At 38.2% G+C, this 27,871-nt stretch overlaps 1 protein-coding gene across 1 annotated transcript in view; it reads right to left on the reverse strand.

The window, feature by feature from the left end:
* Window positions 1-27,871, reverse strand: part of LOC124625777 (histone-lysine N-methyltransferase SETDB1-like) — a 284,740-nt gene that overhangs the window by 69,268 nt on the left and 187,601 nt on the right. Inside the window, exon 20 of the mRNA XM_047149218.1 lies at window positions 4,507-4,645. Coding sequence (XP_047005174.1) covers window positions 4,507-4,645 — 139 coding nt within the window. The remainder of the gene's footprint in view (window positions 1-4,506; window positions 4,646-27,871) is intronic.

Genomic DNA, 27,871 nt, shown 5'->3' on the forward strand with positions numbered 1-27,871 from the left:
TGAGGGAAATGGTAAGATGAAAACATCCCGAGAAGTGGATCATAGGCAATTAGTTTTTTCATCCCAGCAATGCAATGTCACACATTGAGGGAGTTTCTGGTGAGAAACAAAGTGACATTTATTCCTCAACTGCCATATTCCCTTGACCTGTCACCAAGCAACCTTTTTATTCTTCAGAATATTATAAAACCCAAGCTTTCATGCAGTTGAGGGGATTCAAGCAGAACCTCAATGGTACTAATTTTTCTACAGAAAAATGAACTCCAGGGAACTTGAAGTTCATGGCAAAACCTGCTGGGAATGGTGTATACACTCCCAAGTGGAATACTTTGAAGGTGATTGTGGAGAATAAGCTGCAGGTAAAGTATAATTTTATTTACTGGTGTGATCTGGGAGGTTTTTAGTAGCACCTCATATATGTGAAAGAGGCTTGGAGACCCTCTAAGGTTTTAGATATAATAAGATTTTAAAACCAGATTTTAAACTGCGAAGCTCTTCCTGGTCAACATGTGGAGTCGGACCATAATTTAATGGTTATGAGCTGCAGATTAAAACTGAAGAAATTTCTGACAGGTAGGAAATTAAGGAGATAGGACCTGGATAAATTAAAAGAACCAGAAACCTCCTGGCATATTAAAACTGTGTGCCGGACCGAGACTCGAACTCGAGACCTTTGCCTTTTGTGGGCAAATACTCTGAAGTTCGGAAGGTAGGAGACAAAGTACTGGAGAAAGTAAAGCTGTGAGAACGGGTTTTAATCTGCCCAGAAAGTTTCATATCAGCACACACTCCGCTGCAGAGTGAAAATTTCATTCTGAAAAGAACCAGAGATTGCTGAGAGATTCAAAGAGATTATTAGGCAACAATTGACAGAAACATGGGAAAGGAATACAAAAGAGTATGAATGGGTAGATTTGAGAGACGGGCTAATGAAGGCAGCAGCAGTTCAAATAGGCAAAAGATAAGGCCCACTAGAAATTAAAAGGAAGGTCAGCATTGGCCGTAATATTGATGGTTTATTAATAACAAAATCGATTTTCAATCACATAGTGATCATCATTAGTGCTGTGGTGTACAAATTAAACTCATAGGCAATGGTATCAAGGTATTATCAGTAACCAAAACTCGAGTTTTGGTATGCAAGGTATGCAAGACAGGCAAAATACCCTCAAGTCTTCAAGAAGAATGTAATATCCCAATTCTAAACAAAGCAGGTGGTGACAAATGTGAATATTATGGAACTATCAGTTTAATAAGTCAAGATTATAAAATACTAACATGAAATATTTACAGAAAAATGGAAAAAGTGATGGAAGTGACCTCAGAGTAGATTAGTTTGGGTTTCTAAGAAATGCAGGAATACTAACCCTATTACTTATCTTAGAATGAAGGTTAATGAAATGCAAACCTAAGTTTATAACATTTGTAGATTTAGAGAAAGCTTTTGATAAACTTGACTGGAACATACTTTTTGAATTTATGAAGTGAATAGTGATAAGATACAGGGAGTGAATGGTTAACTACAACTTGTAGAGAAACTACACTTCTGTTAGAAGAGTGGAAGGAAGTGAAAGGGAACCAGTAGTTAAAAAGGAGGTGAGATAAGAGTTGTAGCCTCTCCCCACTATCATTCAATCTGTACATACAGCAAGCAGTAAAGAAAAGCAAGGGGAAATTTGAAACTGGAGTGAAAATTCATTTACACAAAGTAAACATTTTGAGGTGTGCTGATGACATTGCAATTCTGTCAGGCTCAGTAAGGAACTTAAAAAACCAACTGAATGGAATGGATAGTGTTATGAAAAGGGGTTATAAGCTGAATATCAACAGAAGTAAAACAAGGGTAATGTATCACTTTATGCTGACAGAATAAGAAATTATACACTAAACACAGTTCACATACAATTACAAGTGTTTAACATCTGGAGCATGGCACAGTATGTAAGTATTCAGGGGCAATACTACATAACGATATGAAATGTGAGAAAATAAATAGAATCAATGTTAGGAAAGTCAAAAGGATGATTTAGAGTTCTTGGAGACCTTGGTCTGGGAAAGTGCAGTGCACCTGTAAAATAAAATTGTATGCAAGGAATTACTGAAACCAATTCTACAATTTTTCTTCATAGTTTGAAGTCCTTATCCAGTTGGCATAACAAATGACACTATGCAAATTTACAGTTGTGCTGCTAGAACTGTAAAGCACAAATTAAATAAGAGATGGTTGGGGAACTTAAATGGGAATCTGTGGGAGAAAGGCGATGTACAATCTTACACAAACTCCCGCATTTGTGCCACAATCATTGATGCAAAACATATAATATTTACCCCTCCTAGCTTAACCCATCTCTGCCAATCAATCATTTGAAAGGGTGATCATCTGATGAGAACAGTCATGCAACCAAACAACTGTTGTAGCTATTGCTGCTCTATCTCCTACATAAGGGTGACAACACTCTAGTAAACCTTATAATTTTTTAAGCCTACTAACTACGAGGGTCACTCCAAAAGAAATGCACACTTTTTTTTTTTTAATTCATCTTTTATTCCATACGTTTGAAAGTTTTACAGTGTGTAGAACATCCATTAGGAACAATATTTTCATTTGTCCACATAATTTCCATCCTTCTCAACTGCCTTACGCCATCTTGGAACCAGCACCTGTATACCCGCACGGTAAAATTCTGAACCAACATGTTGGAGGCACTGTTTGGCAGCGTTCTCTTCATCTTTAAACCTTGTTCCACAGAGAGAGTCTTTCAGTTTCCCAAAGAGACGATAGTCACATGGAGTAAGGTCAGGACTGTAAGGCGGGTGTTTCAGTGTTCTCCATGCGAGTTTTGTGATCGCTTCCATGGTTTTTTGACTGACTGACATGTGGCCGTGCATTGTCGTGCAATAGCAAAACATCCTGCTTTTGCCGATGTGGTCGAACACGACTCAGTCGAGCTCGAAGTTTCTTCAGTGTCATCACATATGCATCAGAATTTATCGTGGTTCCACTTGGCATGATGTCCACAAGCAAGAGGCCTTCGGAATCGAAAAACACCGTAGCCATAACTTTTCCAGCAGAAGGTGTGGTTTTGAATTTTTTTTTCTTGGGTGAATTTGCATGCCGCCACTCCACTGATTGCCTCTTCGTCTCTGGTGAAAAATGATGGAGCCATGTTTCATCATCAGTCACAATTCTTCCAAGAAATTCATCTCCACCATTCTCGTACTGTTCCAGAAGTTCGCTGCATTCTGTTTTTCTTGTTTCTTTGTGAGCCACTGTCAACATCCTGGGAACCCACCTGGCACAAACCTTTTTTAATGCCAACATTTTCAGTATTCTGCAAACACTTCCTTCCCTTATCTCAACATAGCGTGACAATTCGCTCAATGTGATGAGTCTGTCAGCAGTCACCAATTCGTTAACTCTGCACAATGTCTGGAGTGTGTGCAGTACGAGCCCTGTCGCTGCGAGGACAATCCTCAATATTGCTGTGCCCACTTTCATCACGTAATCTGCTTGCCCACTGATTAACTGTACTGCGAACGACAGCAGCATCTCCATACACCTTTTTCAACCTCTTCTGGATGTTTCCCACTGTCTCGTTTTCACAGCACAGGAATTCTATGACAGCACTTGCTTCTGACGAATGGCATGTGTAGTAGCCATCTTGAAGACATGCTGTGACGGCGCCACTCACGGGAACAGGTTAAATTAAGTTTGAAAACAAGCACCGTAAAACTTTCACACATGCAGAATGAAAACTGTATTTTTACAAAAATAGTGTGCATTTCTTTTGGAGTGACCCTCGTACATCAATTTCATTTCTATCTTTCATAATTTTTTCTCTTCAATGGTCTAATTTAATGTACATTCATTTTTTACTTTTATTTCCTATTCTTTCTCACAAATTCTCTTTGGTGACACTGCTTACCACTTCTCAATACATATACTTCACTCAAAATAAACCCATGTCCTCTACTGTCTCATGTTCTTCATGTTTCAACATAGTTGTCTCTCCCATTTTCCATTAGATTCCTCTATGGCTTCTGTTCTATCTAGTTCCTTCTTGCTGCCCAAAAACGTTTTATTTTATCCTCCAGCAACTTGCCGCAGTTGTCTGCACTATTTCAAGCTACCAACACAAGAAACTCCACGCAATGCAAGAAATGCATAGCCCCCCCCCCCCCCCAATATATATACTCTTCCTTATACAATGAATTCATTCTGAACCCTGTGATTCAAGTCTAGAAGAAAAATTCCTGCTAGCTGAGCACTTTGTTAACTGTAGTTACTATAGCTCTTATAGCAAGTTTACATTTTCTACAGGTTTTACTGATTCCTATACACACTCAAGTTACAGGATTTCTTTTGTTGTATACCTCCCACAAAGATTTTTGAAAGTTGTATGGATTGTAATGCAGCTTTGTTTCTTTCATGTAACAATCTATTTCATGCTTAAAAAGTTACAAAAACAATTAAAATATATGCTGTAAAAATAACTGAATTCTTACCTTATGGAGCCATCACTTGTTGCTTTTAAGTCTGAGACCCTCATTCCAGGGCGGAAGTCTTCATCTGAGTCATGAAGATCTAAATTGTCCACTTCTTCCTCAGTGCTTGAGGAAATTTCATCGTCATTTGCATTATCATCTGTAATTACATATTTATCTCTGACAACACAAATTTCATGCAATGGGTTGATCCTTTGAAGCTGAATAGCAACTTTTATTCTAAATGAAATCTGCTACCTTCTGCCATTACTCAATTCCCAATTCATTCACATAAACTTGCATGATCAAACAGTAGCAGAATACAATTCCCGGGCAGATTAAAAATGCATCATGAACTAGGACACGAAACTGTAGTCTCTGTGCCTCACTTTTCGAAAGGCAATGACTGTCTGATACTGAACGAAAAAGTTCCCTTTGCACCGTGATCTAATTCAGTGATTATGGAACATTATGGAGATTTAAGCAGAGACAGCAGGTAATCTCAGGATCAAATTGGTACTTCCAATAGTAAAAGCATTTCTATTCAAAAGTTAGAAGGAAAAAAGAAAGAGTGTTGGAAGAAGTTGCAAAGGAATGGAATACCATATTTATTTGAGAATGGGGAGAGAGAGAGAGAGAGAGAGAGAGAGAGAGAGAGAGAGAGAGAGAGAGAGAGAGAGAGAGAGAGAGAGTGTGTGTGTGTGTGTGTGTGTGTGTGTGTGTGTGTGTGTGTGCGCGCGCGCGCGCGCGCGTGGAGGAGGTGGAGGAGGGGTTGTAGTTATGGTGTCACATCTGACTAGAATTGGAGAAAGAAACAAAGCCAAAGATCCAACTTTTAAAACCTGAGGTCCTTAGAGACAGAGCACAAGCTTGGACTACACAATGATAGGGAGTGGAATTCGTCGTAACCTCATTTAAAAAAGCACATAGTATTCACCCCACATGGAAACTACGGAAAGATGAAATCTAAGGGCCTTATAAGGGATTGAACCCAGATTCTCCAAATGTGAATTAGTATCTTGAACACTGCACCTTCTTCACCACAAAAACAAAATTTAAAAATGGGCAACAGGATGTCTATTTCATATTTCCCTTCTACCTGTTAATTTTATAATACCATGATCAGTATCAAAATAATTAATTTTATATTACATGTAAGTGCATCACTGCCTAGTAGCACCACAGGTTTGTGAAGAAGTACTGCTTAATTTAAGAAACTTTTTAAAAAAATGTTCACACTTTCAGAGATTTTATATATTGTTCCATCTCGTATTAAACTTTCGTCTCTAAAGGTAAACTGCACTCAACACACCCTATAAACTGTTCTGCATACTTTAGCCTTTTTTATCATCATCATCGTCGTCGTCGTCACCACCATCACGCCATCAACTTTCTTTCAAGGATTAGGCTGTTGCCTGTTCTAAACTCACAAACAGAATCATTCCCTTCTTTTTCCAGGTCTTCCAATCTCTCTTTGCCCATTTGGCTTGTAATTCAGCACCTTTCTCGGAATTTTGGTATTCTGATTAGGTGTGGTCCCCAATCTTAAGAATTTTTTCGAATTTTTTCATTCAAGTTGAAAATATTTAATTGTGTTCTCATGTCTTCATTTTTAATTATGTCTCTTCTCATGCAGACCTTTGTTTCCCTTAGGAACCCCATCTCTTCTATCAAAATTTCACTTTTTGAGGTAACCCAGCTTTCATTTATGTAACTTCACAGAATTTCATGGTAGTATCTTTTTCTACTTTACGGCTCGATGATCCACTAATGGACCACAAACAGCTTGGAATTTGTGTATTTTATTTTCAATATCAGAGCCAAAATCGAAGTTTATAGCACAGCTTAAATAAGAGATTTGAGACACTTGATTTAAAATTGAAATTATATTATTATTCTGCCAGCCTTTGTTTACTTATAAAACCTCTTACATTCATTACACCTGTCTTTCTACGTTCTAAACTATTTTTCCAAACAGTAATCATCACTTCAAAGCACTAAAGTTTCAAAATTTTTTCCACAAGCAATGCTCACATTTGAATAGTTTATTGTATTACAATTTACAAACTTGGTTTACTAAGTGCATGTGTCTCTTCCAGAGTTTCCATGTCTATTATTCAACAACTTTATTGGATGTTGTCGATGTGATTCCATGTATCTTCTTGCTGCATCTTCAGTCAAAGGACTGTACTGATGTGGCTCAGCATGCTACAAAATTCAGTGCAAGTTCTTATCTGTTTACTGTATTCAATCCTTGACTATCCTCTCCTACTTTTACACCCCCTCCCCCTCCACATTCCCCTCATTTACTAGAGTAACTACTCCATTAGGCTTCTTTGCCTCATAAATGTCCTGTCAACCTACTCCTAGCTCCAGCATATGATTTCAGCATGGCAACCTCCTGTGTAAAACATTCTGGTGGTAAAATAGGTCCCCATTCAAATCTGTATCTAGTATTATAAATAATAATCTATTAATTTTCTGCAACATCTCTAATTTTTTATATAATTTACATAATCTTTATAGGAGTCCACTGATATATATATAATAGACACACACACACAAAACAAAATACGAAGTTATATACTGGCACCATTATGTTGATGACATAATAAGCCCGTCTGATGAATCACATAACACATATAACAGTTACACAATTATTTATTTAATTTACACCCAAAAATTCATTCCATTAGAAACAGACACAGATAACACTAAAACACTAAATTTTCTGGCCCCCACCATGCAAAGAACAAACACCACTCATAACTTCACAACATTCAGAAAGTGATAATCACTAGTACCACAATCTACCAAACCACTCGCTGGCACACAAGCAAGCAAGTTTCAGATTCATGCTCAACAATTAAACAGAATGCCCATAGGCAAACTGAGCTAACCAGAGGGCTAAACACAATGTAACAGATGACAATGGAAAATTGTTATACGACACCCACAGAGCAGAGAAACTAAACCAACAAATATGTATAAACAGAAAAGAAATGAACAAGCCACAGATACACAAGACCTTACACAATACAGAAGAACAACATGCAATGACCACGTGCAAGACACAACAGAGCAAAACACACACACACACACACACACACACACACACACACACACACACACAGAGAGAGAGAGAGAGAGAGAGAGAGAGAGAACAGGAAGAGGGGGGGGGGGGGGATACAGAAGGTAAACAAAATTTAAATTTGGCCCTAAAATTGACTTGAGAAAAAGTAAACAACAACTGAGACTGGACACACAATAACAATGTTTACACTGTCTTTTGACAAAGTAAAAAGTCGGATATTCAAATGAAATTTTGTTTAACATATGTAATATTTGTGTGTGGTTCTGAATAACTCACGAAGAAGGATTTGCCGAAGCTAAACGTAAGTAACAGCAAATATAGTCATGAAAGATCTTTACACTTGGATTTAGCTGCAGATGACAAGTGCCAGTAAATGATGATATACAGATGGTTCTACACACCGCACAGTGTAAAATTAAGATGATGATAACAAACAAAAACTGTCTTTACACATAATTTTCACTGATAAGTTATCACTTAAAATATGTCCACATTTCACAGATTTTAATAAATAAAACCCACTAACAAATGCACAAAGGTGCTGAAACATGTTTGGGTTAAAAAAAAAACACAACGTTTTGCATTACAGGTGGACCTTATATCCAATAATTTTATCTGCAAACACAGTAAATGTAAGAGCAGGAAAACCTAATACTGAACGCTACTTATGCTGTTAGTATCCTATATTTTTTCTATTTTATATACATATCGCTGTTCACTAAATACATGTGATAACCTCATCAAAGGTGTCACCTAAGATCATTGTTAACATCTTGTGACATAAGGCTGACAAAATCTTGATGATCCCTCGTTCTGTCATCGTAGTGCACAACTCTGACAAGTAGTCTAAACACACGTTTATAAGAATTATCGTACTTTGATCATGCACTCAAACTTTGTTCTCACTAAAATCCTTTCTACAGGAAAGACAAATGTAATGAGAGAGCTAGCAAAAGTCCTTTTCATTTCCCACAGGGGTACCATTAATATTATAAACTGACACCACCTGTATGAAGCTTCAAACAAGAATGAACAGTCCTAAACTGACTGTTCAGTCATGTAGTATGTAATATATTCTCATTAAATGAGCCAGTACTGTCCCTTAGTTCACCAAGAACGGATCCTTTCTACCTGTTTAAAAGCAAAACTGTTCTTTGTTCACACTTTGGTTCTATCATTTAATCAGTGCAGCTAGTGAGATTTTTAATGCATCGCCTCTCACTAATTCATTTTCAATCACTACTATTCTGCTTGCTGTTGGCTTTCATTTAAATGATCACCATCCTAATAAACACCACCTGATTACGGCTGCACTGTACTCTACATTATATTATTATTATTATTATTATTATTATTATTATTATTATTATTTTGCTTAATGCTTTTATGCCCCAATTTTTTCAACGAATCTCAAATAACTCTCCTCCTATCAGGATTTTTTTGTCCCACTGAGTATCATTGGGGTCTTATAGACCCCAAGTAATTTATACCTGATATGTTGGCAGTATTTTAATGAACTAATATAAAAACATTCATTACAGTTGTTCAATGTAACACTAATGATTCTATTTTTATAAATTTTATGTCCAAGAAACAAATTTAGGTTGGGGCATATTGAACTCATTCGTACTCCATGCAAAAAACCATTAATAAATGTTTAAGTTTTGTAAATATAAAATTCAATGAAACATAACTGGATACAACTGATTTAGAGAGAGAACATCATATATTTCGAGGAAAAAAGGCAGCTTTAAGAACAAAGACGATATACCGTATTTACTCGAATCTAAGCCGCACCTGAAAAATGAGACTTGAAATTCAAGGGGAGAGAAAAGTTTTAGGCCACATCTCCAAATCGAAACAAAGTTGGTCCGTTGTGATATGAGACACAATTTAGGTCGAACGAATGACGATACAGCTACAGTAGTTGTTTCGAGTCGTAAGCTTAGCAGTTAAGCTTTACCAGGTAGCCACTCCTATGCATCAGGCGCTCCGTCCATAAATACAGGTACCCTTCCTTTTTCACATGCTTCGTCTGGTTTGAATTGATTGCTTATTTTTCTTTGATCTGATAAGTGCTGTTTTCTTTGTTATAGGTGTTTACGTCACTCTAAGCTGAAAATTCATTACTGTACTGTGTTATGCATTGTTTGTCGCACTTTGATAGTGCGTGTTTACGGCCTGTTGCCGCTCGCGGCATGGCTTGCTTTTGTGGGCGCTACCACCGCTTACAATTAAAAAAATAAAATAAAAGAGAGGAATCGTCTCATTAGCAAAAAAATGGCAAGAGACTGCTATTTGTTGTTACTTACACTGCTGCTTTCTTTGATAATGATCCACAAGAACCAAATACTAGACTGTGTATGATAGAAGATGTTCTGAACGAGAGTTTAGCGAAAATTTTTCTCCGTTTGAAAATCTTTGCAGGCGTCTCATTAGTACATTACATTCTGCACAGAAATTAGAGTCATCTTAGATTTAAAAATCTAGTCAATTGCTGTGCTTCATTTCTGACTGTATCACTATTAGGTATAAGAATAATACGAATATAAACATGACATGATATGTATATTCTTCCGCGTTTGCTGTTGTCTCACTCTATTTTCGTAGTTTATTAGGCAGGCAGGATTTAAATGAGATTGCAGCGAACATGAAACAATACATGGCAAAATGTTTATATTTGTATTATTCTTATGGTGAAGAGAATACTACATGGGATTCACAATTCATAAAAGTTCCTATTAGCAACCATCTCTTCTCACAGGTAGGAAAAAATTCAGTTGGGGTTGTTTTGGGGAAGGAGACCAGACAGCGAGGTCATCGGTCTCATCGGATTAGGGAAGGCCGGGGAAGGAAGTCGGCCATGCCCTTTGAAAGGAACCATCCCGGCATTTGCCTGGAGAGATTTAGGGAAATCACGGAAAAAATTCAGAATGGAGAGTTGGCCATATTGACAAACATCCCAAACAGTCTTGTCAGTCGGATTTTCGTAGTACACTGAAATGCTGCTACATTCGAAGATGAACAATACGGAATTTGTATTTACTTCGTTGGATAATGTATGAAAATGCAGTGGTCGAAACTCAGGGCAGAGAAAAAAGCTCGTCTTCCACCTTTTTTTTTTTTATTTATTTACTGACGCAGAGGATTTGGTGCCAGTATTTATCTTGGTGCCTACAAAGCGTGCCTGTGTAGCGCTACATATATTCGACGGCAGAAGTTAGTTGTGGCGGCACCCACCAACATTTTTCAGAACTTCCGCTTGCTTTGCACTCGATTCTAAGCCACAGGCGGTTTTTTGGATTACAAAAACTAAAAACAAAGTGCGGCTTAGATTCGAGTAAATACGGTAATCCTCTTATGTGCTTATGGGGTCATACTGAGCCCAGTGGTACTCAGTGCAAAAACTATGAATAAATTTTAATTTGTAGTAAATATAAAAATGAACAAATCATCAATGGATACAATTTACTAAGAGGGAGAAATCATGTATTTTGAAAGCAACAGTTTTGGAAACAAGGGAGATATATACGTCATCTGAGGCTTTCCCGGCATATATGCTGTTTTGAAGGGTTCTCGGGTGTCCAGCTGTATACGATTGTTGAATGCCCATCACATTTCGGTGACAACTGTATCCAGCTGGACACCTGCAAACTCTTCCAATGAGGGAGATAAATATTTCCAATGTCCTTGTGAGGTCGTGTACATCCCAGTGGTACTATGAGGGTTAAAGAAAATTCTTATGATTTGGTCTTTCAGTATTCCATGTTACTGCTGAATCCATGGTCTGTTCATTCTCTCATTCTCGTATATACTTCAATGATTTGCTATGGTCATTTGCTTGCTATATTTTAAGACCAAGTATCAATACAAGTGTGATGATGTAGCTATTTTCAGCAGCAAGCTCTTTGAATACATAAAATTAGTATTCATACAATGAAATTCTGTGAGCAGCAGCAAATACCCTGGGAGATCAGTTGAATGGAATGGATAATGTCTCGAAAAAATATTACAAGATGAATCTCAACAAATCTCAATGGCAATTGGTTTTAGTCTAACTGCACCAGATGGCCCTGAGAGAAATACAGTGGAGACAGATACCGAAAGCAGAAGATGAGTTTTGATATTTGGGTAGCAAAGTGGCAATGGCTCATGTAGAGAGAATATAATATGCAGACTGGCAATACCAAGAAAAGTATTTCTGAAAACGAGCAATTTGTTAACACTGAATACAAATTTAAATGTTGGGAAGTCTTTTCTGAGGGTATTTATCTGCAATGTAGCCTCATATGGAAGTGAAACGTAGCCAGCTCAGGCAATGTAGCCTTGTATGGAAGTGAAATGTAGCCAGCTCTGCCAAGGAGGGAAGAAGCCTTTGAAATGTGGTACTGTAATAGAATGCTGAAGATTATATGGGTAGATAAAATAACTAATGTGGAGCCACTGTATCAAATTAGGGAGAAAAGAAATTTGTGACATAACTTAATTGGAAAAAAAGGGATTGGTTGATAGGAGACATCCTGAGGAATCAATGAAAAGTCAATTTGCTAATGGGGGGATATGAGGAGGGGGCTGGGGATGTAAATACTGTAGAGGGAGACCTAGGCGCAAAACCAGAAAGCAAGTTTAAATTGATGCAGGTTGCAGTAGTTACAGATGAACAGGTTTACACAATAAAGACTAGCAAGGCGAGCTGCATCAAACTACTGTCGGGATTGAAGATCACAGCAACAACTTATCAACCTTCCATTATACTTGACACCAACACAGCCCCATGCTTTGCATTTATTTATTCATCCAAGTCACCCAGACGCAGGAAACCACTGCAGTAACCATGCAACACACACTCAGTTCACACTCAAAATTCCTGATGACAGCACTGAGATGCATAATGCAATTTACTGTAACACTTTAGTGTAGTGACTGGAACAAAATGTGTGAAAAAATGTTTGGTATACAGTGAATATTTCTGGCGGTTCAGGATCTACATAGAAAACTGCCACTATTTCATATAATATGAAGTAGTGGATCACACTCTGTCCAGCAAATGGGAAGAACAATTTACAGTATTGCATGGAACACACTGCCTATGCTGACTCTTTTTATGGAATCTCATTTTCATAAAAATTATCATACTTAGTTTGGATCTCCTCAAAAACAATCACATTGCACAAGGAGTAGGAAGTCCTTAGGCATTTCTGAAGGACTGTTGAAGGGCCTACTTCAATCTCTCCACCAATACTGACTACTTGCATACATAATTCAGGTAATTTCAAAAAAAAAAAAAAAAAGAAGAGACTGAAATACTCCTTGTTAGACCTGTGGTTCCACAGATTACAATAATTACCACTCATTCCACTCACATTATTTGCTAAAATTGTTGCAATAGTGTACTCTTTGGCTGTCACCTGTGTCACAAATTGATACTTAGTTACTCACATTTTGGGTTTTAGTAGGGCTTGTAATGGTACTTTGACTTCCGCGCCTCCGCCAATACAAAGTTATATTTTACGATCGCGCACGCAGAAGAGCACTGCGCCAGCGACCGATTTTATAAATAATTTTGTTCTTTTTTACTTTTGCGTAGGTTTTTGTTTTTAAGAACTGATGGAGGTCTCCCTCTCTCGTCTTGATACGAAAGACGTGTATTTTTCCGCGCTGTGTTGAATGTGCCTTTGGGTGAAAATTAAAATTACATTACAAAGCGAGGTTGTTTCAATAGTTAATGAGGAGAAGATAAATAAAGGTAACACTAGAATTGGCGTCCTGGTGACAGGACTTGCAATCTTCGGATATGATACAAGTGCAGTTTGGATTTGATACAAGTGCAGTTATTATAAATTTTGGACATTTTATCTAATTTTAACCACTTAACTGCATCAGAAAATGAATTTGGACTAAGTCTCATTCATTTCAATTGTAATGTTACTTGCATGAAATTTACAATAATATTGTTTTCCCTGTTATTAATTCGTGTTAATTTTCATTTTGAGGAAATTAATTTGGTAAAAAAAAGGGGGGGGGGGGAGATAACGTTCCATAAAATAATTTGCACGGACGCGAAAGAAAAATTTTGGATTGAAAACTGTATATTTGATGCTACATTTGCTACATAAGACGGGGGGCTGGGGGGGGGGGGGGGGGGGGGGGGGGGGGGGGGGGGGGGGGGAATGGTGAGTACAGAAATTTACATTTTTTCCAGTTTCAAGCAGCCATCTGCACTTCCTTTATTCCGATCCATTTATTTCGAAATTATTTTTTCAAATTATAGTTAAAATTGTTTTACTACTATTATTGCAAATGATAAGTGAAGAGCATATTCACAGTCATTTATTTGTGAGAGGGAAATTTCAGTACCAGTTTAATAATTCAATTTCTAATTAGAAATCATATAGAAATATCCATTTCCATAAGAGAAATTTCAGATTTCAACATATCATATTTTAAAAAAATTTTTTTTACCATTGGAAAATTTTATTTGCAATTAATTACGAAAATTGCAAGATGGACGCTAGCCGCGTAGAAATTGTTTCCGCGGACAAGCTTAGTGAAAGTGACACATTGCAAAACATGTCCGACAGTCAAATGAATATTGAACTTAATAGTGAGGATGTTCAAGACATAATTTTACCGGATCGATTAAGACAACAACCCCTATATTTAATCAAATATACAGGCAAATGGAGAGTGAGTACTACGCGACAAAACGTGACATTGACAACGTCAACTTCAGAACCAGACATCAATCAGACACGAAAAAATGACGAAACTAAGACACAGGACTCTGACATGCTCAACCAGATTCTAAAGTTACTTGGTGACCAAAACAGAAAATTTGACACTTTAGACAAAAGATTTGATGCTTTATACGACAATTTAAAACGTGACGTTGGGAAATTTGACACTAAATTCGATGAACTGACACGAGACATAAAACAAAATTTTGAAAAACAATCGAGACAAATTGCCGACTTGACAGAAACCACCAGTAGTCTTGGAAGGAAATTTACTGACTTATCAGACAAGGTTACGAGACAAGAAAAGGTATTTGTGGAATTCAGTGACGAGACAAAAACTGACTTACAAAGATGTAATGAGAAATTGTTAACAGTAGTTTTTGAACAACAGAAAACCAGTACCCAAGTTGACGAATTACGACAGTCACACAATTCCGTAAAAACAAACCAAGAACACTTAGGCCTGACGATTACAGACCTTTCAGACAGATTAAATGATGTAACATTGGAGCAGAAATCCTTACAGAAAAAGTTAGAAAAGCTTGAAGACAGAGCAGATGTAGCATCTTTAAAGAATGACACAACTCTAGCAGAAAAACTTGTACATGAATGCAAATTATGTGATGATTATTTAGATGAGAAGTTTGAGACAATGACACAGATCATTTTAGACAAGACAAAGGAACAAGTAAAGGGAGAAACAGATAATATTCGGAAAGAGGTACGTAAACTTAAAGAAAATGTAATACCAAGTTCGTCAGTGATACCAAAACCCATAACAGGCAACCAAAACATAAATTAGAATCATAATAATGCTAGCCCCAGCACACAGCCGAAAATAGAATTATCAATGAGTGATACAAATCCCAATGAACCATTTTCAATGCTACCACAAGATCAAAATTACTATCAGACATCACCACATACTATGCACAGTTTGACACAAAATGCAGGACCCATAATACCATCGGGAGTAGCTGATGAAACATTAGTACGACATGGATACTTTCAGACATTTTCATGTGATGAGAAAGACAAAGTGCATCCGATTGTTTTCATCCGCTCTTTTGATGGAATTTTCCCGAGACATTGGTTAGAAGCCGACAAAATTCGATATGTTACAAATTTGTTACGTGGAAGAGCAGCTAAGTGGGGAGCAGCAATGAAAAGACGATGTTTAACATTTGAACAAGCATTTCTTGAGGAATTCTGGTCGATCACAGAACAGCAAAGTTTAAAACGAGAAGTATACAATCCAGAAATTTACAACCCGAAGAAAGAGACTTTACGTCAATACTTTGAACGCTACCTAGACAAAACATTATATTGGACAAAAACAGCAGATTTACCAGACGTAATTAGAACACTTAAAAGCCACTTACCATTTCCTTACCGTGATAAATTAATAGGAGTGTCCGAGGACAACATAAAGAAATTTTTTAGTTATGTTGATGAGATAGATGTTGTTTACAGAGATGAGATCAGGAATTTCAATCAATTGTATCCGATCGATCCAAGCAATTCGCGTACGCACAACAGAAATGACAGAGGCTATTGGAATCGGCCTCCGACACCACAACAAAACACTCAAAGAAACAATTCGCACTACACTGGGACTAATCCATTCAATATTAGGAGAAACAAATCGCAGCATTGGCAAGGAAACAGTAATTATTACTATAATGGTTATCCGAATAGTAATTAGAATCAGAACAATAACAGTTATATTCAAAATAACAACAACAGAAGAAGGAACCGAAATTATAGAGATCAAAGAAGAGAGGATAACAGGTACCATCCAGGATATTTTCAGAGAAATAACATCCAACAACATCCAAACATGTATTGCAGGAATAACAGTAATGACAATACCAGTTACAGTCATGGGTGAAATAATGTATGGGGAAATCACAATGGACCACCGCCACGACACATGCAATACAGCAACCCTCAATTCGTACCTAACGGAACTCCCAATGCGACGCGAGTTAATGTCAACAACCAAACAGCTGATACTTGGGTGACACACGACAGAAATGTAAATATTATTGAGTTGGGCAATGAACCCAACCCGCAGCAACAACCGAATTTGCCGGAAAACGAACGACGACCGAGCTAAGGGCTCGAGTTATGGTCAATAGGGAGCAGAGCGCAACGGAACCGACGATTTGTTTTCTCCGATATGATGACAGTAAGAAAATAGAAAAAGAATTATATCAGGATGTAGATTTTAATAGTACCAGTAAAACAAAGAAGATAATTAATATGATATACAGTTATGATGAGCCTACATTTAAGTTATACAGATACTTACAATCTAATGAATGCAGGTAAGTCTAGAAAGCAATGTGAACCATCCAATAGCTAATAAGATATTTGGTTATAAGAGGAGTTGCTATTGAGGCATATACACATTAGAGGAGGCATATACACATTAGAGGAGGCAGAGAACTGAACAGAATTATTTTCTTTAGGAGGCATATGATAATAGTAATGTTGATAAGAGTGATGTGAGTGACTGAATGAGATGAGTGAATGTAATTTTAGTTTAATAAGAGGACAAATAGTAATACGGAGAGAGGTAAATGGAATATAAGATGAGAAAAGGGTATTATTGCTGTTGTTGAAGTGAAAAGTAAGTGGTGATGAATAAGAGGTATATATATAAGAATGAATAATGGGTAGGTGAGAATGTTATGAGTAATTGAGAATATGTTGAGAGGAGAGAAACTAGATTTGAACGCTATATCACATGTAATCATGGAATACAGAATGAAAGTAGTGGAAAGAATATTATTTATTGAAAGATTGGTATGCCTGAGATAATAACTTATGTGGTGTCTTATATATTCTTATAACTAAAGGTTAAAGTATAGATTTATGTGGAAAGAATTATTTACAGCAGCCACTGTTGGAAATATACCAGAAGATTTAAATCTATAACACTTTAACACTAATCTAATGGGAACTTGTAATGAAATTTTTGGAGTTATGTAGGCTTGACACCTCAGATTGGAAGAATTATTTAAGAGAACATATTTAGCAGTCATCTAATGACATAATTAAAGCTCATCTACTGAATTGAACTAATGCACCATTAAATAGAAAGGAGAATAAGGAGAAAACAAAACGTCAGTCCTCTGTTGCAGCTCATACTCTCATCCCTCCCTTAGAAAAATTTATACATGTTGATGAAATATTTGACATTATATAATTCGTGATTATCTGACAGTATGGAGAGACATACACAAATATTTATTTATGAATAGAATTTTGCAGGTACCACAAGGTAAATACAGAATGGATATACAGCATGGAACGCAGCAGCAATTATCTAAGAAGATTTATTTATTTATTAAGTAAAACATTTATTTATATTGCTTGATACTCATGAAAGGAAGGAGATGAACTTCACAAACTTTATAGGAACATAATTGACTTGAACTATATATATATATACACACTTACCACACTGATGTACATACTTGTAGGATCCTAAGACATTTATAGGGGCACCACTCTTAGAAACGGTAATAGATGGGTATCACTCTTAGAAACAGCAATAGTGGGGACACCACACTTAGAAACGGTATTAGGTATAGGAACTTTTACGTTATATTAAGTTAACATGTATTTTATTTATCATATTTTATTTTGTGTAGTCCACTGTAGGGGATGACTTTACTAGTATTTATGAAGTAGTTAGCAACCATCCCATGAACCTATCCTCCTACAGAGGGCTGTCTTGAAGCTTGAAATATGTGTAAATTTTATTCCAGGAGGCAAGATGAATTTTAAATTGAATATTCTAGCAAGTTGCCACAATTATCTTCAAATGTTGCAAGTGTAACGAAAAAAAAAAAGAATGAGCTAACAAATAAAGTAAATAAAATGTATATTTCAATCTGAATGTAATGTAATTCACATGTCAGCACAATGATATTGAATGTAACGTAAAAATTTACTATATTTTTCATTTAATTCTGTATATGTGTTATATGACAACAATTTAACTATCTCATGTAATGATTAATTGTAAATATTTGTGTATTTATGTACTTACTATATCAAGAAATGTATTTTAAGATGTTAATGAGCTGCAAAGGACTTGTGCATGTAGCACATGATTCATATAAATGAAACTGAAAATGCAAAGAAGAAACCAACGTGATGGAACACTGGTCAAGCAATATTTACGTAGTGTCAATATGCTTTGAAGTGTATGGTGTTGTGGAAGCCGGCAGGTCTTCAGGTTGGTGTAAAAGACAAGCTCATCACCTGTCGTAGGCAGTGAGGTGTTTCCTGTGCCCTCATTGACCATTTATACCCCGGTTGACGCCACCAAAATTCGACTGCTGGAGATCACAATTTCGTGTTGACACATTGAACAAACTTTGGATTTTCTTCAAGTCACACGCAAGAGATCCAGGCAGTACACACACACTCAGAATCCGATACTACGTTTAAAGACATTGGAGCAATATAATAGAAACATTTATTGTTCGAATTAATTCCATTGTAAACACGAATCATGTGAACTGAATTCAAACGCTGTGCTAAGCAACGATAATACGCTGCAATTCAAAGACATTAATGTTACGACTCCTAAAGAAGATACACACCAAAAAGACTGTATACAAAGACCGATATGCAAAGAGCATTGTGCTCAGAAATATTTTTTGTAATATGTAAATTTCTTATTTTCTCATATATATATATATATGTATCTATGTAAATTTTCTATACTGCCACACTCGCTTGCGGAGCGTGTCAGTAGAGGAGGCATTGTAATGGTACTTTGACTTCCGCGCCTCCGCCAATACAAAGTTATATTTTACGATCGCGCACGCAGAAGAGCGCTGCGCCAGCGACCGATTTTATAAATAATTTTGTTCTTTTTTACTTTTGCGCAGGTTTTTGTTTTTAAGAACTGATGGAGGTCTCCCTCTCTCGTCTTGATACGAAAGACGTGTATTTTTCCGCGCTGTGTTGAATGTGCCTTTGGGTGAAAATTAAAATTACATTTTTGACAAAGCGAGGTTGTTTCAATAGTTAATGAGGAGAAGATAAATAAAGGTAACACTACAATTATACTTACGTATTCATTGATCAAAATCTCGACACAATAAAATATCATCAGCTGAGACTAATGGTGTATTCACAAACTGTTGTTGCTTGTGCCAAACACAACATAATTTTTGAGAAGTTACATTTTATGTAGTTGGTGATAAAACCTATAACTCCACATCATGTTATATTTATGAGTAAAGATGCAAAAAATTACAGGAGGACACTATGTCATCCGTATAAGATTGTACTGAACCATTCACAATGTTCAATTGTGGAGTTGGTGTTATGCCAATCTCTGCAGCAAGTGCTGATTCTCTGCATATCTTCCTGCAGTTCACTGTAATTTTCTACCAATGCACCTTCTCTGTATACAGCAGCATCATCATCTGCATAGAGCGTAATGGATATATATATATATATATATATATATATATATATATATATATATATATATATATATATATATACTGTGTGTCTGTGTATGTGCGGATGGATATGTGTGTGTGTGTGTGTGTGTGTGTGTGTGTGTGTGTGTGTGTGTGTGCGCGCGAGTGTATACCTGTCCTTTTTTACCCCTAAGGTAAGTCTTTCCGTCTCGGGATTGGAATGACTCCTTACCCTCTCCCTTAAAACCCACATCCTTTCGTCTTTCCCTCTCCTTCCCTCTTTCCTGACGAAGCAACCATTGGTTGCGAAAGCTAGAATTTTGTGTGTATGTATGTGTTTGTTTGTGTTTCTATCAACCTGCCAGCGCTTTCATATGGTAAGTCACATCATCTTTGTTTCTAAAGATTATGTGACTTACCAAACAAAAGCCCTGGCACGTCGATAGACACACAAACAAACACAAACATACACACAAAATTCTAGCTTTCGCAACAAATGGTTGCTTCGTCAGGAAAGAGGGAAGGAGAGGGAAAGACGAAAGGATTTGGGTTTTAAGGGAGAGGGTAAGGAGTCATTCCAATCCCGGGAGCGGAAAGACTTACCTTAGGGGGAAAAAAGGACGGGTATACACTCGCACACACACACATATCCATCCACACATATACAGACACAAGCAGACATATACAGAGGCAAAGAGTTTGGGCAGAGATGTCAGTCGAGGCGGAAGTGCAGAGGCAAAGATGTTGTTGAATGACAGGTGAGGTATGAGTGGCGGCAACTTGAAATTAGCGGAGATTGAGGCCTGGTGGATAACGAGAAGAGAGGATATACTGAAGGGCAAGTTCCCATCTCCGGAGTTCTGACAGGTTGGTGTTAGTGGGAAGTATCCAGATAACCCGGACTGTGTAACACTGTGCCAAGATGTGCTGGCTGTGCACCAAGGCATGTTTAGCCACAGGGTGATCCTCATTACCAACAAACACTGTCTGCCTGTGTCCATTCATGCGAATGGACAGTTTGTTGCTGGTCATTCCCACATAGAATGCGTCACAGTGTAGGCAGGTCAGTTGGTTAATCACGTGGGTGCTTTCACACGTGGCTCTGCCTTTGATCGTGTACACCTTCCGGGTTACAGGACTGGAGTAGGTAGTGGTGGGAGGGTGCATGGGACAGGTTTTACAACAGGGGCGGTTACAAGGGTAGGAGCCAGAGGGTAGGGAAGGTGGTTTGGGGATTTCATAGGGATGAACTAAGAGGTTACGAAGGTTAGGTGGACGGCGGGAAGACACTCTTGGTGGAGTGGGGAGGATTTCATGAAGGATGGATCTCATTTCAGGGCAGGATTTGAGGAAGTCGTATCCCTGCTGGAGAGCCACATTCAGAGTCTGATCCAGTCCCGGAAAGTATCCTGTCACTAGTGGGGCACTTTTGTCTTTCTTCTGTGGGAGGTTCTGGGTTTGAGAGGATGAGGAAGTGGCTCTGGTTATTTGCTTCTGTACCAGGTCGGGAGGGTAGTTGCGGGATGCGAAAGCTGTTGTCAAGTTGTTGGTGTAATGGTTCAGGGATTCCGGACTGCAGCAGATTCGTTTGCCACGAAGACCTAGGCTGTAGGGAAGGGACCGTTTGATGTGGAATGGGTGGCAGCTGTCATAATGGAGGTACTGTTGCTTGCTGGTGGGTTTGATGTGGACGGACGTCTGAGCTGGCCATTGGAAAGGTGGAGGTCAACATCAAGGAAAGTGGCATGGGATTTGGAGTAGGACCAGGTGAATCTGATGGAAACAAAGGAGTTGAGGTTGGAGAGGAAATTCTGGAGTTGTTCTTCACTGTGAGTCCAGATCATGAAGATGTCATCAATAAATCCGTACCAAACTTTGGGTTGGCAGGCTTGGGTAACCAAGAAGGCTTCCTCTAAGCGACCCATGAATAGGTTGGCGTACGAGGGGGCCATCCTGGTACCCATGGCTGTTCCCTTTAATTGTTGGTATGTCTGGCCTTCAAAAGTGAAGAAGTTCTGGGTCAGGATGAAGCTGGGTACGGTAATGAGGAAAGAGGTTTTAGGTAGGGTGGCAGGTGATCAGTGTGAAAGGAAGTGCTCCATCGCAGCGAGGCCCTGGACGTGCGGGATATTTGTGTACAAGGTAGTGGCATCAATGGTTACAAGGATGGTTTCCGGGGGTAACGGATTGGGTAAGGATTCCAGGCGTTCGAGAAAGTGGTTGGTGTCTGATGAAGGATGGGAGACTGCATGTAATGGGTTGAAGGTGTTGATCTACGTAGGCAGAGATACGTTCTGTGGGGGCTTGGTAACCAGCTACAATGGGGCGGCCAGGATGATTGGGTTTGTGAATTTTAGGAAGAAGGGTTGTCGGTGGGGTCAGGAGGTTGATGGAGTCAGGTGAAAGGTTTTGTAGGGGGCCTAAGGTTCTGAGGATTCCTTGAAGCTCCGCCTGGACATCAGGAACGGGATTACCTTGGCAAACTTTGTATGTGGTGTTGTCTGAAAGCTGACGCAGTCCCTCAGCCACATACTCCCGACGATCAAGTACCACGGTCGTGGAAACCTTGTCCGCCGGAAGAATGACGATGGAGCGGACAGCCTTCATATCACGGATAGCCTGGGCTTCAGCTGTGGTGATGTTGGGAGTAGGATTAAGGTTTTTTAAGAAGGATTGAGAGGCAAGGCTGGAAGTCAGAAATTCCTGGAAGGTTTGGAGAGGGTGATTTTGAGGAAGAAGAGGTGGGTCCCGCTGTGATGGAGGACGGAACTGTTCCAGGCAGGGTTCAATTTGGATAGTGTCTTGGGGAGTTGGGTCATTAGGAGTAGGATTAGGATCATTTTTCTTCGTGGCAAAGTGATACTTCCAGCAGAGAGTACGAGTGTAGGACAGTAAATCTTTGACGAGGGCTGTTTGGTTGAATCTGCGAGTGGGGCTGAAGGTGAGGCCTTTGGATAGGACAGAGGTTTCGGATTGGGAGAGAGGTTTGGAGGAAAGGTTAACTACTGAATTAGGGTGTTGTGGTTCCAGATTGTGTTGATTGGAATTTTGAGGTTTTGGAGGGAGTGGAGCTGGAAGTGGGAGGTTGAGTAGATGGGAGAGACTGGGTTTGTGTGCAATGAGAGGAGGTTGAGATTTGCTGGAAAGGTTGTGAAGGGTGAGTGAGTTGCCTTTCCGGAGGTGGGAAACCAGGAGATTGGATAGTTTTTTGAGGTGAAGGGTGGCATGCTGTTCTAATTTGCGGTTGGCCTGTAGGAGGATGCTCTGAACAGCCGGTGTGGATGTGGGAGAGGAAAGATTGAGGACTTTTATTAAGGATAGGAGTTGACGGGTGTGTTCATTGGCTGAGTTGATGTGTAGGTGAAGGATTAGTTGGGTGAGGGCAATGGATTGTTCAGTTTAGAACTGGTATAGGGACTGATGGAAAGAAGGGTTGCAGCCAGAGATGGGAACTTTAAGTGTGAGGCCTTTGGGGGTAATGCCAAATGTCAGACAAGCCTGAGAAAATAAAATATGGGAGCGTAATCTAGCTAGGGCGAAGGCATGTTTGCGGAGGGAATGTAAATAAAACTTAATGGGGTCGTTGTGGGGGTGTTGTGCGGGTGACATGGTATTAGAAGGTGGAAAGTGTAACATGGGGCCGAAATGAAAATGAAAATAAAAATATATGAGGAAGGGATAAAGGTGAACTAGAAAGCAACTGGAGATCTGGTGTGAAAAAAGGCGAAAAAGTGTTGGTTACAGCTGGGCTGTGTTGATCCTGTGGTGAACTTGGGTTGGTAGACAACGATGTGCATAAAGGTTAGGTGGTTGTGTTGCCGCCAAAACTCGTTAAAGGGTGGAGAAATTCAGGAAAATTTCGAAAAAACTACGTGTAAATGTATTAAAAGGAGTGGTTTTGTGGTGGCAGATTATGAGAATGATGCTAACAATTGTCTGACGAAGAAATAATGACGTTAAAACCTGTGGGAAGCGGCTAAAAATGATCAATGATCTGGGAAAAACGGAAATGGAAATAAAGCGAAAGTTATTAGAACTAGCCGAAATGGTTGTATAATAGGTGAAAGGAACTGTTTGTGAACTAGAAACAGTGGATTTTATAGCAGTGGTAGTGTTGAAAGCGGAAATTTTTTTTTTTTTGTTATGGTTTGGAAGGGATTACGTATTATTGAGTACATATAGGCGGGATAAAATTGTATAGTAGATTACGGTAAAAAGGAGAAGGTGAATACAACGTGAACCTACTGGCAAAAACAGAAAGAGAAAATAAGACGACAGAAAAGATTTCGAAATGCAACAGTGACAATAACAAACGTAATTGTTGGGTTCAAATTAATGATATGAATATAATAGAGGGAAACATTCCACGCAGGAAAAATATATCTAAAAACAAAGATGATGTGAAAGCACTGGCAGGTCGATAGACACACAAACACAATCATACACACAAAATTCTAGCTTTCGCAACCAACGGTTGCTTCATCAGGAAAGAGGGAAGGAGAGGGAAAGACGTAAGGATATGGGTTTTAAGGGAGAGGGTAAGGAGTCTCATATATATATATATATAATGTTCTGAATAGTAATGGTCCTATACACTCCCTAGGCAGAGGCCTGAAGTTCTTTTGTTCATTATACAACAGTGTGTAACTGTGTCAAACACTTTCTGGAAGTCAAGGAACATAGCATCAATCTGGGCACCGTCCAAAAGTGAGATTTTTCAGTCACCAGAAATGTCGTAATACACAAGTGTGTCAAGGGATCTCAAATTCTACAACAGACTGACATCAGCAGAAGAAGTCTATAGATTTCTGCAATGAATAACCTCCATAGTATCAACTGGAACACACCATTTCACTGTCATGACTTACATCAGTGCTAGAGGGTCACAAGACAGCCTAGTACTAGTTCTACAACACCTACAGAACAAAAGCAACCAGTTTCTTCTTTTAACTGGGAGCGATTAATATTTTGCCCTGTGAGCTATTACTTTCAAGAAACGTAGTATATGAATAGGAAGAGGTAAACTGAATAGGAAGAGGTAAACCACTCACAAAATTCTATATTTTCAAAGGATACTACAAATGAAACCATAATTGGAAAAACAATATTTAGCATGTATGAAAATAATTAAAATTACCTTACTCTTCATTATAAGAATAACTACAAAATAATGGAAGATATAATTCAGCAATTTTGCAGATTTTCATACAATGGTATCATGTGGACTCTTTTCTTGAAGTAGCTCTTCATTTATGCAAAAAGTGTAAATAGCAGAAAAGACAGTGGTTTATAGTTCATACGGGATTCAACATGTACATGGTGTTGGCATCTAGTCAAGCTGTTTGGAATATTGACAACAGCTTTATAGCACATTTATCCTCTGATAAAATTTGGAGTACATGAATTTCAATTTGACAACAATAATGACATTCATAAATGTGACTCCAACTTTGGCTAAGAAAAGTACCTACTTCTCATTTTGCTGTTTTTGGTGCACAACTACTCATCAAAATATTCAATGTGAGACTTTTTCCTGGGTCTAGCATTATGTTATATCCCCTCAATGAACTTATGCTCCATTCACCGAAGTGAGAGACAGCCTGTAAACACATAAAGGCACATTACAATAGCACTGCCGTGGTGGCATGAACAATACAGGGAGTTCCACTCTGCATGACTGTGTCCATTGCAAGTATAAATCGTTGTTGTGTACTCTTGGACTGTATTGTAAGATTCATCTCGTTTGAAAGATCAGTTTTTGACTATTAATGTAAGAATCATCTTTCATAATCACAGTCACAAATCACTGGTTCTGTTCCCACCAACAGCTATTCATTCCCCCCCCCATTAGTACCATGTGCGAGTAAACTCATTATGTTATCCTCCACAGGTGCAAGTGAGACCGACATGTCAGTTTTGAGGCCACCGAAGAAGTGATCCAAGAAGAAATCATGAAGTTCTGCATAGAAACATTTGGTTCTTAAGGTACGTAAAAAAGAGCTGTTGTCTCCAGAGCAGCCAATGACTGATATTGTTTTGGAAACAGCTCCATCTACATCTACGTGATTACTCTGCTATTCACAATAAAGTGCCTGGCAGAGCATGTACAAGTATTGGGTCATTCAGTGCATTGTGTGGTAAGTGGGTACAAGACCCCATATTTTTTTTAAGTCTCCCAAGAAAGAAAAATCACAACAGTAGTCTTCCCCCCCCCCAAATCGAGTTTCCAACAATTTAGGAAGTGCTTGCTGCAGTGAAAACATATCCAGATTTGGGCAATTTTTAAAGAATTATGTTTTATAAATTATTAAAAGAAATTAATTTCAAGTATGTTCGGCATGGACACGATTGCATGCTAACAGACAGGGAAGACTTCATTTTATAGAGGCAGTGTTATCTATGAACCAGTGAATTGTTGAGGGATGAAGGAAGACCCATTTACCATTTGGAAAAGTCATGACTGAACACAGGACATATCCAGAGTAACATCTGGGTAGATACTAAAGCTTATCCACCAGAAACAAGGGCCCACCGGGTAAATGAAAATGCCCAATTATCACACACACTGGGAGCAAAGCAAGTTTCTTCAAAGACTGTTTGTGGATCTTCGAATCAAAGACGAGTGGAGATTATCACAAGGAGATGTGCACCATTACTTTCGAGAAGTGGCTTTAAGATGTTCTTCCTTGGCTACAGGAAAACACAGTTATTGTTCTTGATAATGTACCATACTATTTTCTTCAAAAAGAAAAAGTTTTGAATTCGAATTCCAATGAGCAAGATATATCACAATGGCAAAAATCTAAAAATATTACTGTTGAAGAAAAGTGTGTTACAAACTGTAAAGAGAGAGAGAGAGAGAGAGAGAGAGAGAGAGAGAGAGAGAGAGAGAGAGACGAGCACAACAAATACACAGTAGATGAAATGGCTAAGAATGCAGAGAAAACTGTTCTTTGAATCCCTCCGTACCCCTGTGAATTAAACGCCATCAATTTAGTTGGGGTCAGAATATCTACAACTTGACATGTCACGTTTACAGTAAGTAGCAATCTATCTTTTCCTACATTGTTGACATTCCTATCTGGAGTTTCCATTGTTTGATTTTTGGAACGAATATATCTTCTATGTGGTGGAAAATCTGAAACTCAAATGTGGAAATTAGACTGCATTATAGAGGAGAGGAAAGGCGGTTTTGTTATAAACCTTAAGTTTGACATAATGAAAGTGGTTTTATCTTCTCTTTAACATTATTGTAACAGGTACTGTTATTAAAATCGTTTGTGTTTGAATCTGCTACCCATCTGTCGTTCATTCTTCTTTCATTTTGATTCATTCCATTGTGGTCCAAGTTCATATTACAGGGTTTCTCACGAGCAATGCAAGCTTCAATGTGACGTCATTCCTGCGGCCAACTGAACAGCGTGCACATAGGATTTTTGATACCCCTGCTTTCACAGGAGAAATTTGTGATTGGCCACACAAAACTGTTTCTGTTTCATCCCAGCTCTCGGTGAGTAGACTATAATTCTGTTTCCAAAAATATTAACCACGAACTGGAATCCCTGTATGAAAACCACTTCTACTCAAATTGTGTTTTGTAGAGGAGCATGGGAGCATCATTTGCTACAAAACAACAATTTTCAGTCAACATTATGCATTATAGTTTACTTGGTATGATATTTTGAATTTACACTTTTTTTTGATGAAAATTCATCCTAAGCTCATTGCTAAGTGCACCAGGGTTTTGCAGGAAGCCCTAATGTGGTGGTGGAGAAACTGAACTTTCAAAGATATTCTACATGCCCGTTTCATTAAAGACCAAGTACCGTCCCTCAGCAGTTGTTCCAAATTGCTACTGTGAAACCTCCCAATTACTGATTAAAAGTGTTCTCAAGTATCATCATCTTTAACTGTCACTAGGTCTCTGAAGTTTTTGTTAGAGAATAATTCCTGATCAGGGATCCTATAATGATACCTTTCCAAATGTTAATATTTTAGGATAGCTCTAACAACACACACGATAAAATGCAAACCACATTTTGCAACAGCTATTTCTGTATTGAATATTGTAGCAAAGAATAATAAAGGAAACCAGGTGG

Source organism: Schistocerca americana, chromosome 8 (assembly GCF_021461395.2).
Source record: "Schistocerca americana isolate TAMUIC-IGC-003095 chromosome 8, iqSchAmer2.1, whole genome shotgun sequence".
Classification (NCBI taxonomy): domain Eukaryota; kingdom Metazoa; phylum Arthropoda; class Insecta; order Orthoptera; family Acrididae; genus Schistocerca; species Schistocerca americana.